This window comes from Mirounga angustirostris, unplaced genomic scaffold (genome assembly GCF_029215605.1).
Source record: "Mirounga angustirostris isolate CCGP_5_RB_7025 unplaced genomic scaffold, mMirAng1.0.hap1 SCAF_8, whole genome shotgun sequence".
Lineage (NCBI taxonomy): Eukaryota > Metazoa > Chordata > Mammalia > Carnivora > Phocidae > Mirounga > Mirounga angustirostris.
The window spans coordinates 20,028,495-20,042,874 of NW_026991716.1; the positions used below are offsets into that span (position 1 = coordinate 20,028,495).

Consider the following 14,380-nt stretch of genomic DNA (forward strand, 5'->3'; position numbering starts at 1 on the left):
AAAAGGCAAATAGGATGATATAGTCTGGCTTAAAGTACTTCCATGCTTCCCCATTGCCCTCATTTAAAAACAACAACAAAAAAATCCAGATTCTTTAATACGGCTGACACAAGGACCTTTAAGATCTGGATCCTTCCCACCATCAGTCCCCTTCTTCTCTACAGCCTATGCTTGGCTATCTATCCTTAACCACCTTAGGTTTCCTGATCTGGTCACACCCTTTTGTATGGACTTCCCCTACCGCTGATGCTTCACCTAGCTAATTCAGCCACTGTTACCAGCTTAGAATTCACTTTATCCAGGAAACCTCTACTGTCCTACCAGAGCCTATAATAAACAGCTATTCCACCCTTCACAGACTTTATCACACTATAATGTAGGCTGATTTCTCTGGATTTCCCCTCAACTACAACCAGACGGCAAGCTCTGTGTTAGAACCTGTGACTGCTGTTCACTAAACTTCAGTATTAAAACACTCTAGCAGAAAAGCGAGGCTTCGTTAACTATGTGGACTGCACCTATTCCAGGAATGATGGATGTCACGTACCGGGATTTTGAAACTAGTCACTCTCTTGAATATCAGACGTTGGTTCTGTAACATTTTGATGTACACTCACAGCTATTTGTCATAATTTTGGAATTTTACAAAGAAGTTTTAGAGAGGCAGCGTAGCAATTAAACACAGAGATTCTCAGGAGCCAGAATGCCCAGGTTCAAAATCCCAATTGCTATTTATGAGCAGTGTGTCCTTGGGCAAATTACCACCTCTCTGGGTTTGTCCTCTCATTTATAAAATGTGGCTAACAGTACTCATTCGGTACTTGTAAGTATTAAACGAGGTAACTAAGGTATAGTCAGTGGCATAAGCAAAGTGCCATTTAAGTGTTAATACGAGAAATTTCAGGTTATTACGATGCTGAGTAAACAGTGTTAAGGGCATGGTAGGCCCCACTCAATAGAATTCACAGCTTCAAACACCGTTCTAAACAAATTTTAAAATTTCCACGACGCCTTTAACACAATAAATGTGAATTGTTTGTGTATAAATCAAATATGCCTTAGGTGTCTTCAGGGAATCAGGCATGTAATCTAAACCTGGGAGAAATTATTACTGCGTGATGAACCCAGAAAGAGCATTAGAGATCATGAATTATCCCACACTGAAGCGCTTCTCTTCCCCATCCCCCCAAATGAACAAACCAAAAAAATCAGGATTGTTCATTCTAATACACCTACCTACATTTTTTTTTTTTAAGATTTTGTTTATTTGACAGAGAAAGACAGCTAGAGAGGGAACTCAAGCAGGGGGAGTGGGAGAGGGAGAAGCAGGCTTCCCACTGAGCAAGGAGCCTGATGCGGGGCTCGATCCCAGGACCCTGGGATCATGACCTGAGCCGAAGGCAGATGCTTAACGACTGAGCCACCCAGGCGCCCCTAAAAGTTAAATTTCAAGTAACGTGGAAGAATGGTCATTTCCACTCTGGGTGCAAATTAAATTCTTTTTTTTTTTTTTTTTTAAAGATTTTATTTATTTATTTGACAGAGAGAGAGGCAGTGAGAGAGGGAACTCAAGCAGGGGGAGTGGGAGAGGGAGAAGCGGGCCTCCCGCTGAGCAGGGAGCCTGATGCGGGGCTCGATCCCAGGACCCTGGGATCATGACCTGAGCCGAAGGCAGATGCTTAACAACTGAGCCACCCAGGCGCCCCTACCTACATTTTTTTTAAAGCAATTCTAATGTTCAAAAGAGTTGTTAGTCACCATCTCTCAGTGATACCCTCTAATAATCCTAGAATCAATGCTGTCCCCGTCAGAAGTGTAGAATTTTAAGGCGGAAAAAGGAGAACTGAACTCCCAAGCTCTCTTGACGCCGAATCTGGTGCAACTGCTGTATCCATGTGACAGATGACAAAGCAAACGGGCAACACGTCTGCTAGCAGCACTCTGAGGCCGATTCACCTATTTTCTAATAAACCCCAGACCTGCCACCCCTCCTCACCCACCGCAGTTTTACCTTCTCCCCGAACCGAAGTTCCGCGGAAGGAGCGGCGGGCGCCGAGCGCTCCGAAGGCCCCCCGCGCGCCCCACCCGAGGCCCGCAGGCGTCAAGGGCGCCCCAGGCCGGGTCCCCGGCGCCCACCACGGCTCTGCAGACGGGCGGGGGCTCCCACGCGGATTCCTCCCCCGCCACAGAAGACCGCAGGCTGAGGGCCCCCAAAAGGACCCGGCGCGCAAGCCCCCATTCACCTCTGCCGCCTCCTCCCCGGGGTCCAGCCGATCCAGGCTCCAGCCCAGGGACGCCGTCACCTCCTCCAGCGTCCGGCAGCAGCTCTCCACGAACCCGCTAAGCTCCTGCTGCAGCCGCCGCCGTTCCTCCACCGGGGGCGGCTCGCCCTCCATGGCCGCGCCCGACCCGCCAGAAAAGAGCAGCCGAACTGGCGGCGCCGCGCGCGGGCCTCTGGGAGCTGTGGGCGGGACCAGGCCGCCACGTGACTGGAACCGCCTATAGGGAAAGGCCCGGGAAGGGCGGGAGCCGTCATTTTGAGAGGTGTTCCGGGTGTCTTCCAGGAGTCGCTGCTGGCGCAACTGCTCCCCGGTGCGTTTGCGCCTGGGCTTCCCTGAACTGCATTCCCTCCCGCCCCCACAACTTTTTAAAGAAATGGTTTATGTCGCCCTTTCGTCAGCTGCCGCTAAGATGCTCGGTCCTTCCGATGAAGCTAGGCCACGTTGGGATGAGGTGTGCAAACGGGGGCTGGCACCGGCTTCCGGCAGCTCCCGCAGGGCACTTGCCGGCACCGTGGCCTCCGCCTCGGAGCTCGCCTGCATCTCCTCGGCCCTCATGCTGCACGACGATGTGCTGGCGGTCACGGAGGAGAAGATCAATGACCTCATTAAATGTTGAACCTTTCTGGCCAGGCTTGTTTGGAAAGGCCCCGGCCAGTGTTAGCATTGGGAGCCTCATCTCAACGTAGGGGCTGGTGGACCTGCCCCAGCGGCTCGCGCTGCACCAGCCAAGGTCCTGCCCGGTCCACCACTGCCGCCGCTGCTGAGAAGAACGTGAAAGCAAAGAAAGAAGAATCCGAGGAGTCTGATGGTGACGTGGGCTTCGGTCTTTTTGACTAAACGCCTTTAAACACGTCCATTAAGAAGCTGAACTGTTTTTAAAAAGTGGTTTATGTCTACAGAAGAGTTTAAAGAGTAGCACAACAAGCATTTGCATAACCATCCTCCAGCTCATTAGTTGTTAACATTTGCCCATGTTTGCTTTCTCTCACTCTCTCCACACACACACATACACACAGAGCCCCACATACTTATTTTTGCAGAATTATTTGAAAGTCAGTTGCAGCTGCTTAAACCCCCAAATATGCCTGTATGCATCTCCTAAGAATAAGAACATTGTCCTATGTAACTACCATACATGGTCAAATCTAAGAGAATTCATAATTTCATAATATCTTCCAATGTTCAGTTTATATTCAAATTTCCCCAGTTGTCCCCCAAATTCCTTTCATAGCCATTTCATTAGTTTTTTTCAAACCATGAGCTGTAATCGGCTATCGTCTCTTTTAACCTGGAACGTCTCCCCACCGTCTTCAAATTAAGTCACTGAATTTTGTTGGGAGCTGCAGCCAGTTGTCTTGTAGAATGTTCCTCTTTCTAGATTTATCAGATTTTCCCCTTATGATTAGGTTTTGTTCAATCATTTTTGCAAGGAGATGTGTGTGACTCTTCATTACATCTCATACAGAACACATATCTTAAATTCTCCTTCTATTAGTAATGCTAAATTTGATCATTTGGTAAAGGTAGATGGTTATATCACTCCGCTGTATGACATTTCCCTCTGTGGGATGATACTTTGAGACCATATGAATGTCCTGTTCCCCAAAAAACTCACACAATCCTTCAGTGAACCTGTCATTATGTTAGGAGTTATAAATGATGATTCTCTAATACTGTCATGGCTTCTATATTTGTTAACTGGCCTTCTTAGCACACCTTCATTTTGTTGTTCACTATGGAATCAAGGGATTTTAAAAATTATTACCGATACAAGGTTTTAAAGCTAATTATTACAGAGCACCTGGGTGGCCCAGTCAGTTAAGCATCTGCCTTTGGCTCAGGTCATGATCCTGGGGTCCTGGGATCCAGTCCTGCATCGGGCTCTCTGCTCAGCGGGGAGTTTGCTTCTCCCTCTGCCCCTCCTCCCTGCTCATGCACTCTCTCTCAAATAAATAAATAAAAACCTTAAAAAAATAAATTCATTATTACGTACTCCATTACCATCATAATTCTCCTTGATGCTCCAATTGTCCCAAATTTGACCAGTGGAAGCCACTTAAACCACTTTGTGTCTCTATAACGTGTCCCATTAGTCCTTGAGTACTTCCTCTTCCTTGATTAACCCAGGCTTACTTTGTACATTTTCCTATCCAAGACCTGGAATCAGCCCTTTTAATTTCCCCAAGTGGTTTTAACTCCCAGAACCCAACCCCTCTTATATTATTTATTTTTACTTTTTTCAAGCCTGATGCCAAATCTTTGCTTCCTTTTGTGCTTGTTTCTATCAGATGAAACTGTGGATGGAATTTTTGTGAATAGCTATTTCCATGGGCAGATAGTACAATTCTCTCTCACACACACACACACACACAAAAGGTGATGAGTATAAATAAGCACAAAAATAGTACCCCCAAAATACAGAAATAGGCCAATAGCTGCAAGCAGCTGTGGGGTAAGGGATGAGTTCTGGTTTAGTTATACTCTGCCCACAACATCCCTACTTTTTATCTGCATTTACATGGTTAACCCAGCAGCAGTCTAGAAAATCAAAACTAGCCAAGGTCAAGGATGTCCTCTCTCCAGAACACAGCCTATCCCACCTCAGAGCTTAATGACAACTTTGGCAACAGCCTGAAGGTATACTCTTTCAACCTGAAGAACTGCTTTACATTGATGCTTACTAATCTATTTTTTATTTTTTAAAAGATTTGATTTATTTATTTGACAGAGAAAGAGAGAGTGCACAAGCAGGGGGAGTGGGAGAGGGATAAGCAGGCTCCCTGCTGAGCAAGGAGCCCGATGTGGGGCTCAATCCCTGGACCCCGGGATCATGACCTGAGCTGAAGGCAGATGCTTAACCGACTGAGCCACCCAGGTGCCCCTTATTAATCCGTTTAATCACCATTCTTTCAGAGAGAACTTCTGACGCATTCTAGATTAGGCCCCTATTATAGGCTGAATTGTGTGTCATCCCCACCCCTAACCCCCAATGTGACTATATTTAGAGATAAGGACTATAAGGAGGTAAATAAAGTTAAATGAGGTTATAAAGATGGGGCTCTAACGTGACAAAATTAAAGTCCTTCTAAGACAAGGAAGACATACCAGAGCTCCTTCCCTACCCTTTACTGCCTACCATCCAGAAAGAGAGCTTTTACCAGCAGCCAACCTAAGAACACTTTTACCTTGGACTTCTAGCCTCCGCAACTATGAGAAAATGAATTTAAGTCACATAGTCTGTGGCATCTTGTTATGGCAGCCCAAGCTGACTAAAACAGTCTCCTAGCTCCAGCATGAAGATCTTCCTTCATTTTGCCCAACACAGCATTTACCACATATTTTTCTCTTCCTTTTCTATTACAAGGGCTATTTTTGTACATGTGTTTCTACCATGGGATTCATAGCTTCTGGAACAATGCGTAGCACACAGAACTCAATACTTAGTGAATGAAGTTAATTACAAGTCCTCCAGCTTGGGAGGGGAGCAAGGAGAAGAAAAGGAGGTAAGACAAGGAAGAAATGAATGCTATTTTCACCCAAAGTCCCAAACGGCCCCAACAATTTAAGTATTATCTTACATATGATCTTTTTTTGTTCTTCACAATTAGCATCTCATTTGTTTGCCTATCTTCTAATCTATGCTATAAAATGTTTGAGTATATTAATAGATATTGCTGACATATGAAAATTGTCCCTCTGATTGCTTTATATGTATCTCTTGTCCCCACCCAGGCTGCAAATGTCTTGAAGTGAGGGGGCTTGTAAATTCTGTTGAATCCTCATAATACCTAGCCTAATACTAGACATAGTAAGTATTCAGTAAGGTCATGTTGATTTAATGACAAATGTCTGAATTTCAAAAGTTTCTCTTTGATACAAAGAATAGGCTTAGGGGCGCCTGGGTGGCTCAGTTGGTTAAGTGACTGCCTTCGGCTCAGGTCATGATCCTGGAGTCCCGGGATCGAGTCCCGCATCGGGCTCCCTGCTCGGCGGGGAGCCTGCTTCTCCCTCTGACCCTCCCCCCCTCTCATGTGCTCTCTCTCTCATTCTGTCTCAAATAAATAAATAAAATCTTAAAAAAAAAAGAATAGGCTTAGATCTCATTGTCCTTCAACAGAGAGCCAAGAATTCTTCAGGACTCGTTTTTATAGGTTCAAGGACAATTCTTTCCTCTTAGGGGACAAAATGAAACCCCACGTATTTGGAGACTACCCGAATGGAATCTGACCCACTTCCCATTTTTCTAATGGTATTGTGGTGACTTTTGCCCATGCTCCTTAGAACGTATTGTCCAGAATAAACAAGAACTGGGTATTGACCTGTGGCCTGGACACAGGCTTCTTTCCAAGGACTGCATACAATAGGCACTTGAGAAATGTTGGAGAAACTACAAAAGACCAACGTCTAGCAAGAATTCGGGAATAAACTGTTTTTTTTTTAATAGTCTTAATAGGTACTTAGTAAACAGGAGGTTTTAGACATATCGTACAATTAACGGAAAGATGCTGATAACTACCTTGTGTGTATAAACATATGAAATCAAAACGCAAAAGCTTCAAAAGTCGAAAAGTTTATTGCCAGAATAGCAAACTTCATAAAGACACCTTTTTAAAGTACATAGTAAATGACAAGCAAAATAAACAGAAAGCTTTGAGCAAAGAGAAGCAAAGATTGCTGCTATCACTCACATATAGTCAAATTAATGCCAAACCAAACAGGTGCATGTAAGAGTATATAGGTTACATAATCCACAATCTAAAACTAAAGGAGACTCGTTCCAAAATGTTTGGGTTTGGGGTGGACTATTCTAGGGAGAATGGGAGAGAGAATTTTCTCCTAATACAGAAAATGGAAATATTTAGATGAGAAACAGAATGATGACTAAAGTGTCCATGATCAGCTTAATTTCATCTCCAAGAACAGAAATCTGTATTATAGGCCAAAAGAAGTACACGAATCGATCAAAAATCTAAACACAGAAGGAACAGACTCTAGATTCAATTTGTGCTATCCTTACAACTGATTGTCACTTCATACACACTACATCCAGCATGTTACATACTTTGGGTGAGCTAAGAAGATAAAAAGCCAGAACAGCCTTTACTATTTGATTTCAACCAAGGTTATGTCTTCTTAATCATAGAAAGCTCTGTCACTATACTGCAAGCACTAGATTTTCTTTTAGTAAAGTATTTAGTAAAGTGAAAATTCACATAAATGAAGCCAAGGAAATAGCAACTAACTGACTACTAGTGCCCAATAGAGCTACTGCTAAAGGAGTAGGTGTAAGAGTAGGAAGAATTCCCCGTTGCATCAAAGCTTCCTCTCCGGGACCCACTGCGGGAACCAGAGCGAGAGCCGGAGCGGGATCCTGAGCGGGAGCCTGGGGCAGAAGACATGTTATAAGGGCTAGGCAAGCCCTTAGATGAAACAGAGGCGGCCTCCAGAAGGCGAAGGCCGGTGATATCTTCCACCATGGAGCGATTCATGGCATCCTTATAGGATATTTTTAATTTGGTTTTGGGGCAGGTCAGGATTTTGGCATAGCTGCTGGTGTCTTGCAGCCTCTGAGCCGCTCTGCCGTCGATGAACCCCTTCCTGATGGCTTCTTCCGTGCTTATCCTCCCATGCACTTCTGGGTCCACAAGGCCTCCGGTGAGGTACTGGAACTCCAGGAAGCGCTGACCTGCCTCGTAGGGGAGCCATTTTTCTTTTACTGCCTCTGCTGCTGACATCTTCTTCTTTCCCTTCATGCCTTCAAAGCCAATGAAGGCTTTCTGGGCGGGCTTCAGCCTGGTGGCCATATCTTGGTCAATCAGGCCCTGGGAGACTGCGTCCTGAAGTGACAGCTTCTGACCTCTGGTTGGGTGGATGATGCCGCCCGTGCAGGCCTGAGCCTCCAGAAGCCTCTGACCAGTGATGCTATCGACAATGCCCCGCTCTATTCCTTCCGTAATGGAGATCTTCTCTAGGTTTTCTGTGTCAAAGATGGCTGCAATGGGGCTCGATTCTTCCAGGGGGTCGGACAGAGAGCTGCTCCTGATGGTTATGTTCCTGACACTGGAGATGGTGGAAGTCTTACTTACTGACTCGTGTCGCGAGTTGTTAAACACATCATCGCTGACACCGCCCCCTATACCACTGCTGTTGCCGCCAACACCGTTTTTCAAGGAGATCATATCAGCAAACTGAGTGAGGCTGAGGCTGCCGGATCGGTACTGATCAAAGAACTTCCCGTCAATGAGGCCCTTGTCAACAGCGTCTTGAATATCATACTGACTGCCCGTCTTCCTATCTACCAGGACCACCCTGGTGGAGCCATCGGACCCAGTGATGGTTATTTCTTCCCACTCACACTCCTGCTCACACAGTTCTCTGAAGGTTTCATAATCTATCAGGCCCTTCTTGTAGGCCTCCTGAACAGACATCTCCTTGTTGGTTTCTGGGTCAACGATGACCACTCTACGCTTCCTGAGAGTATTCTTTTGTGATGTCTGCACCTCCTTCTTCTTTTCTTTCAGGGGCAGAAGACAGAGCCCTGTCTCCTCATCTTTGATACATCTTTCTTTTAGTTGCAGATAGGTAAGATTTTCTTCTGTGTTGGGGTCAAAAAATCCTTTCGTATCGTCACTCGGATCTGAGAGAATCTCACTGAGCTCCTCATTAAAGTAGCCCCTCTTGTAGGCCATGTCAACTGGCAAACGATGGCTCTCCTTCGGGTCGATGATCCCGCCCGTCGCAATCTGTGCTTCCAATAAACGAATGCCATGGCCCTTTTCAATGAGTTCCTTGTTCATGGCTTGGAACAAAGAGATGATGTTTCCTGTTTCAGGATCATTATACCCGGTGACCGCTCGTTCTGCAGACAGGAGCTTCTCTTTGAACTCAATGCCCACCAGGCCTCTTTTGTAGGCTTCCTCCACCGGTAACCTCAAGTTGCTAACAGGATCCACTATAAAGCCAGTGGCTGCTTGGGCTTCCAGCAACTCCAGAGCAGTACCAGGTCGGACCAAGCCTATTTTCATGGCCTCATAAATGCCAAGCTTCTGCTTCGTGGTCTCATTGTATATGCCTGCTATGCAACTTGAACCCTGAAGGAAGTCTTTAATTCTCTCGCCAACCTCGTCATAAGAAATCTGACCTGATTCCAGTTCATTTACAGTGGATGGTCTCAATATACCAGAATCTACCAGCTCAGAAACGGTCACCTGTTGTCTGATTCCTTGGAAGGACATACTTCTCTTCTGCACCGACAGCAAGAGCAGACCAGTGTGTGGTTCGATTCTGCACCGTTCCCTCAGTTGCATGTAACTGACTTTCTTTTTGGTGACTGGATCCACAAAGTTTTTCTGACTATCTCGGGGATCATTCAGGGACCGATACAAATCTCTGTCAAGCAGCCCATGGGCCAACGCTACATCTTTTGGCAAAAAGACGCTATTCACGGGGTCCACCACACCCCCTGATGCAATCTGGGCCTCCAGCAGGCGCATTCCAGTTTCTCTGTCGATCAGATTTTTCTTGATGGCTTCCGAAACCGAGACCGTCTTGCCCGAAAACGGATCGTCAAAACCAGTGACAGCTTTCTCTGCAGTGTATATCTGCTGACGGTCATCGAAGTCGATGAGGTCCCGAGCGATTGCATTGTCCACAGTCAGCTTCTCATTCCTGTGGGGGTCGATTATACCGCCTGTAGCTGCCTGGGCCTCCAGGAGCATGACTGTGGATTCTGGGGTGATTAGTTTCTTTCTCTTGGCCTCCACCAGAGAGTACTTCTCCTTGGGGGAAGCAGATGCCCCAGCAATAGCTCCTGCACCCCGAAGGAAAGGCTGGATTTCAGAGGCAACTTCTTCCACTGACTTTTTCCCCTTCAACAGTTTGTCCAAGGTTGTTTTGTCAATCAGCTGGCACTCGTAGAGCTGCATGGCCGTCACCTTCTTCCTCAGTCCATCGAACACCAGCTTGGAGGAGTCAACGGTCCACTCACACTCAGTCTGGGTCTCCCGATGGGACCCGTAGGGGCGCTGCTTGAGCTTGTCGATTTCCCTCTGAAGGCGGGAGCGCTCTGTTTCCAACTGCGACTGCGTCTCCCGGGTGGAATCCTCCAGTTTGCGCCTGTACCGCTCCTCGATCCTCTTGATCTCTGCCTGCAGTCTCTCGATCTCGCTCCTGAAGCTGTTCTTCTCTCTCTCGCTCTTTTCTCTCTCCGACTCGATCTTCCTAATGGTCTCTTCCTTGCGGGAATACTGGGTTTTCCACTGATTGAGGTCATTCTGGATTTGCTGTTTCTCACACTCCAGGCGTTGTTTCAGCCTGCTTTCCGCCTCCAGCGTTGTCTTCAGGCGAGTGAGCTCGTCCTCCAGCCTCTGCAGCCTGCTCTTGTCCTGCTCCAGAACTTTGATCTTTACCAGAAGGCTCTCTCTTTCCTGCACCACCTGAGTGCACTGGTTCTTTGATTCCTGAATCCTGTTAGATGCCTGGAATTTAAAAAGAAAGAAATGGGAAGAAATAATGTTTTGATTGTATCATATGGCGATCATAATTCAATCTCTTCTCCTACATTAAAAAAAAAAAACTTATTTGCCTGTGTTCCTCTGTGTTCCTTTGCTATGCTGCTATTTTATCTTATAAATTCATGAAAAAAAATTCCGTAGATATAGTTTGCCACTTTGATAAATGGCTTCATACTTACTATTTTTTTTTTTTTTTTTTTAGAAAGAACTAGGAGAAGTTGTAGACCTCTCTTGTTCTTAACAGGAATTATGGTTCGAAAAAAATGGGGAGTTTTGTCCCCCTGCTACACCTACATACCACCTGTTACAACTATACTAACATGTTTAATAAAGCAAAATAAATCTGTGGACATATACGCACCCCATACCCAGCCCCACACAAATATTGTCTACAGAAGTCAAATGTATTAGAAATTCAAGAAGGCATTTTTAAATTAGGGGTTAAAAGAAGAAAAGGCAAACAAAAAGAAACATATGAGGGTCATGATCAAAAGAGAATAGAATAGTGCATGCAGAAAAATCATGTAAGCAAGAAAGAAAAAGTGATTTTAAAATTGCATAGAAAACCCCTTTAATAAGGCTTTTATTTAGAAAAATTTCCGTGAAAAGTGCAGGTCAGAACTCACTAAGCAAGAGCTATCTTCTAGAAAATAGAGTGGAACATTCAGAAGACAAACTCTGAGCTGTTGTACCCCTGCTGATGTTCGAAAAGCCTGGCCAGATAGAGGTTCCACATAGACTGGCATCAATGCAGGGAGAGAACAGAAGGGCAAACAGCACTGAGATCACTTTAAAGCAGTGGCCTGGGTTACGACAGATAGCAGTACAGCAATAAACAGAAAAAGCAGAGTGTCTGTGAGCAGCCAATCCCAGGAGCAGAGCACAGCCGAGATGAGATGAAAGTGGAGTGAATGATTTCAAAGACAGTGAAGCTGTGATCAAATATTTGTGAATACCTCTAAAGCCTGCTTTTGGAATTTCTCAATTTCCTGTCTCAAATTTTCCCTCTCTCTCTGTAAATCATTAATCAGCCCCTGCAGTTCCATGGTCCGGTTGTTGCTGATCTGCAGCTGGCTCCTGAGTTCAGAGATGGTCGTGTTTTTGTCACTATCCGCCTCACTCCGGCTCCTCCTGAGGTCGTCGTACTCCAGTCTCAGGTTCCGAAGCTCTTCCTCCAGCATCAAGTGCTCCTTGGTCAGGTTCTCTGTGAGACACTGCAGCCTCTCGATTTCGATTTTGCTTTCATTCAAGCTTCTGCTCTTATCCTCTATCACCTTCTGGAAATGCTCGTTCCTCAGGTGAGCTTGTTTGACACTTTCCTGCTCCTGAAGCAACTGCCGCCTCAGGGCCTCGACCTCAGAGGAGAGCCTTCTGAGCTCCTCCTGGGTCCTCTGCTTGTCCCTCAGGTGGCTGTCCAGCACTTCCCTCTGCTGCCGAAAGTCATCCTCACTGCGTTTCTTGACGATGGACGCCTGCTCCAGCTGCTGGGTCAGGCTGGTGATTTTTATCGCCTGCTCCTTCAGAGACCTCCTCATGCCCTCCAGCTCATCCTCCAGCTTCTTCCTTTTCGATGAGTCTTCTGAGGCGGCCCTCCTCAGCCGGCTCAGCTCCTCGTCCACCTTCTGCTTCTGCAGCTGCAGGTCCTTCAGAGAGCTCTGGAACCGCGCAACGTCCTGGTCCCTCACGGTCCTCTCCTGGGAGACCCTCTCGTAGTCGAGCCTCAGGCGCGTGAGCTCTTGCTCCTGAACCTTCAGCTTGCCGATCGTCTCGGTTGCACTGCTGTTCGCTTTCTGCAGCTCATACTGGGCCCTTTGCAACTTCGCGTTCTCCTCTTCCAGGCACTTCCGTGCACTGGTTTCCGTCTCTATCAGTTGCTTTAACCTTTCTATCTCCTTGTTTTTGTCCTGGATCGTCTTGGCAGCGTCATCCAATGACTGCTTGTATCGCACGCTCTCCTCGGTGCGCATCTGAGTGACCTGCCTCAGCTCGATCTCCAGCTGCTGTTTCCTCTGTGACACCTCGGTGCCGGTGGCCTTCTGCTGCTGGGCGTTTTCCTCCACCCTCCTGAGAGTCTCCGCGGTCTGGGCCAACGTGTTCTTCAGCCGCTTTACTTCCTCACACAGGCTCCGGTTTTCCCTGGTGAGGTTGTCGATCTGGGCTCGGTAGCCACTGGTGTCCTCTTCCTTCTGCATGGTGAGCTGGTGGATGGTTGTCTTGGTGACGTTGATCTCCGTCTCGAACTGGTTCTTTAAGCTAATGATTTCCTCATCATAATTGTTTCTTACCTTAGCCAGTTCATTCTCATATTCCCAGCGGCGCTTGGCCTCCTCCTGAAACTCAGCTTTGAGTCTCTCTATCTCCTTGTTTTTGTCCTGAATGGTCTTTGCAGCCTCCTCCAGGGACTGCTTGTGTCTTGCGTTGTCCTCGGAGCGCTGCTGGATGACCTGCTTCAGCTCGATCTCCAGATGTTGCTTCTTTTGCAGCATCTCTGAGCCACAGGCCTTCTGCTGCAGGGCATCCTCCTCGGCCCGCCGCCGCTGCTCGGTGGTCTGCAGGATGCTGTCATTGAGCCTGACGATTTCATCCTTCAGGTCTCGATTTTCCCTCGAGAGGCGGTCAAGCTGGTTTCTCAGATTTTTGGAATCATCCTCTTTCTGCATGGATATCTCCTTGATGGTGGTCTTCGTAATGTTAATCTCTGTTTCATACTTGTTCCTTAAATTACTCATCTCCTCATTATAGTGGTTTCTTACCTTTGCCAGCTCATTTTCATATTCTCTCTTCCGGGCGCCCTCCTCCTGCAGAAGAACCCTCAACCTTTCTATCTCGTACTCCTTCTCCTTGATGGCCTTCTCAGACTCCATTTTCTGCCAGCCAAGGCTCTCCTTCTCACACTGCCTGGCCTTCTGCAGCTGGTCATAGTCACTCTTCTGTTGGTCAAATCTGTCTTCCACAGCCTTCCTCCTCCGCTTCTCGTCTTCGATCTCGTAAGTCAGCCGGGTGATCTTCTCGTTGAGTTCTTTTATTTGGCCATAGCACTTGTCCAGGTTTTGCTTCGCTGACTTCCCATCCAGCTCCGCCTGCCTCTTGAGCTCCTCCAGGCTCACGAGCTTGGCTTTGAACTGGGAACATTCCGCCTGATATTTCTGCAGGTTCTGATCCAGGAATTTGTTCTTGTTGCAGTTTTCAGAATTGGCATCCCGGGCCAGTCTGAGCTCCTCTTCCAAAACTTCAATCTTGGTATTTTTCAGCTGGGGAAGCAAAAGCAGAAATTAGGTTGAAAGAAAAACATTTCACACTGTAAGCCCATCACGTGGTCTCATTTCTCTTTACACGCCCGCATACGTGCGTGCACACCACACACACACACACACGCAGAAGCACACATATAGAGTGATATGAGGGGAAAGCTACTAGACAAGAACGCGTGCTATCTGTGTTCTCATCACAATTCTTCCATCAGCTATCTGTATGATCTTGGCAAATGATAGAACACCTTTGAGTTTCCCTTGCCTCGTCTGTAAATGAGGCAATTTCTTCCAAGATCAAAAGCTTGAGATTTCATGAATTATGTTTCCTTTATTT

General features: G+C 46.7%; 2 protein-coding genes and 1 pseudogene across 7 annotated transcripts in view; 1 reads left to right on the forward strand and 2 right to left on the reverse strand.

Moving 5' to 3' along the window:
- Positions 1 to 2,446, reverse strand: part of SNRNP48 (small nuclear ribonucleoprotein U11/U12 subunit 48) — a 49,778-nt gene extending 47,332 nt beyond the window's left edge. For 4 of the 5 annotated variants that reach the window (XM_054505744.2, XM_064597194.1, XM_054505743.2 and 1 more), the window contains exon 1: positions 2,244 to 2,446. In XM_054505744.2, coding sequence (XP_054361719.1) covers positions 2,244 to 2,396 — 153 coding nt within the window. In that variant the 5' untranslated portion in view covers positions 2,397 to 2,446. Of the gene's footprint in view, positions 1 to 2,011; positions 2,180 to 2,243 lie in introns of those variants that run through there. The other variant, XM_064597195.1, reaches the window with a different exon arrangement.
- A 245-nt stretch (positions 2,447 to 2,691) lies between these two features.
- On the forward strand, positions 2,692 to 3,312 carry LOC123837228 (large ribosomal subunit protein P1-like; annotated as a pseudogene).
- Positions 3,313 to 6,838: 3,526 nt separating this feature from the next.
- The window catches only part of DSP (desmoplakin), a 46,134-nt gene continuing 38,592 nt past the window's right edge, over positions 6,839 to 14,380 (reverse strand). The window contains exons 23-24 of one of the 2 annotated variants that reach the window (XM_064597197.1): positions 13,549 to 14,046; positions 6,839 to 10,759 (exon numbers count right to left, since the gene is read on the reverse strand). In XM_064597197.1, the coding sequence (XP_064453267.1) occupies positions 7,532 to 10,759; positions 13,549 to 14,046 (3,726 nt within the window). In that variant the 3' untranslated portion in view covers positions 6,839 to 7,531. Of the gene's footprint in view, positions 10,760 to 11,751; positions 14,047 to 14,380 lie in introns of both variants that reach the window. The other variant, XM_045866401.2, reaches the window with a different exon arrangement.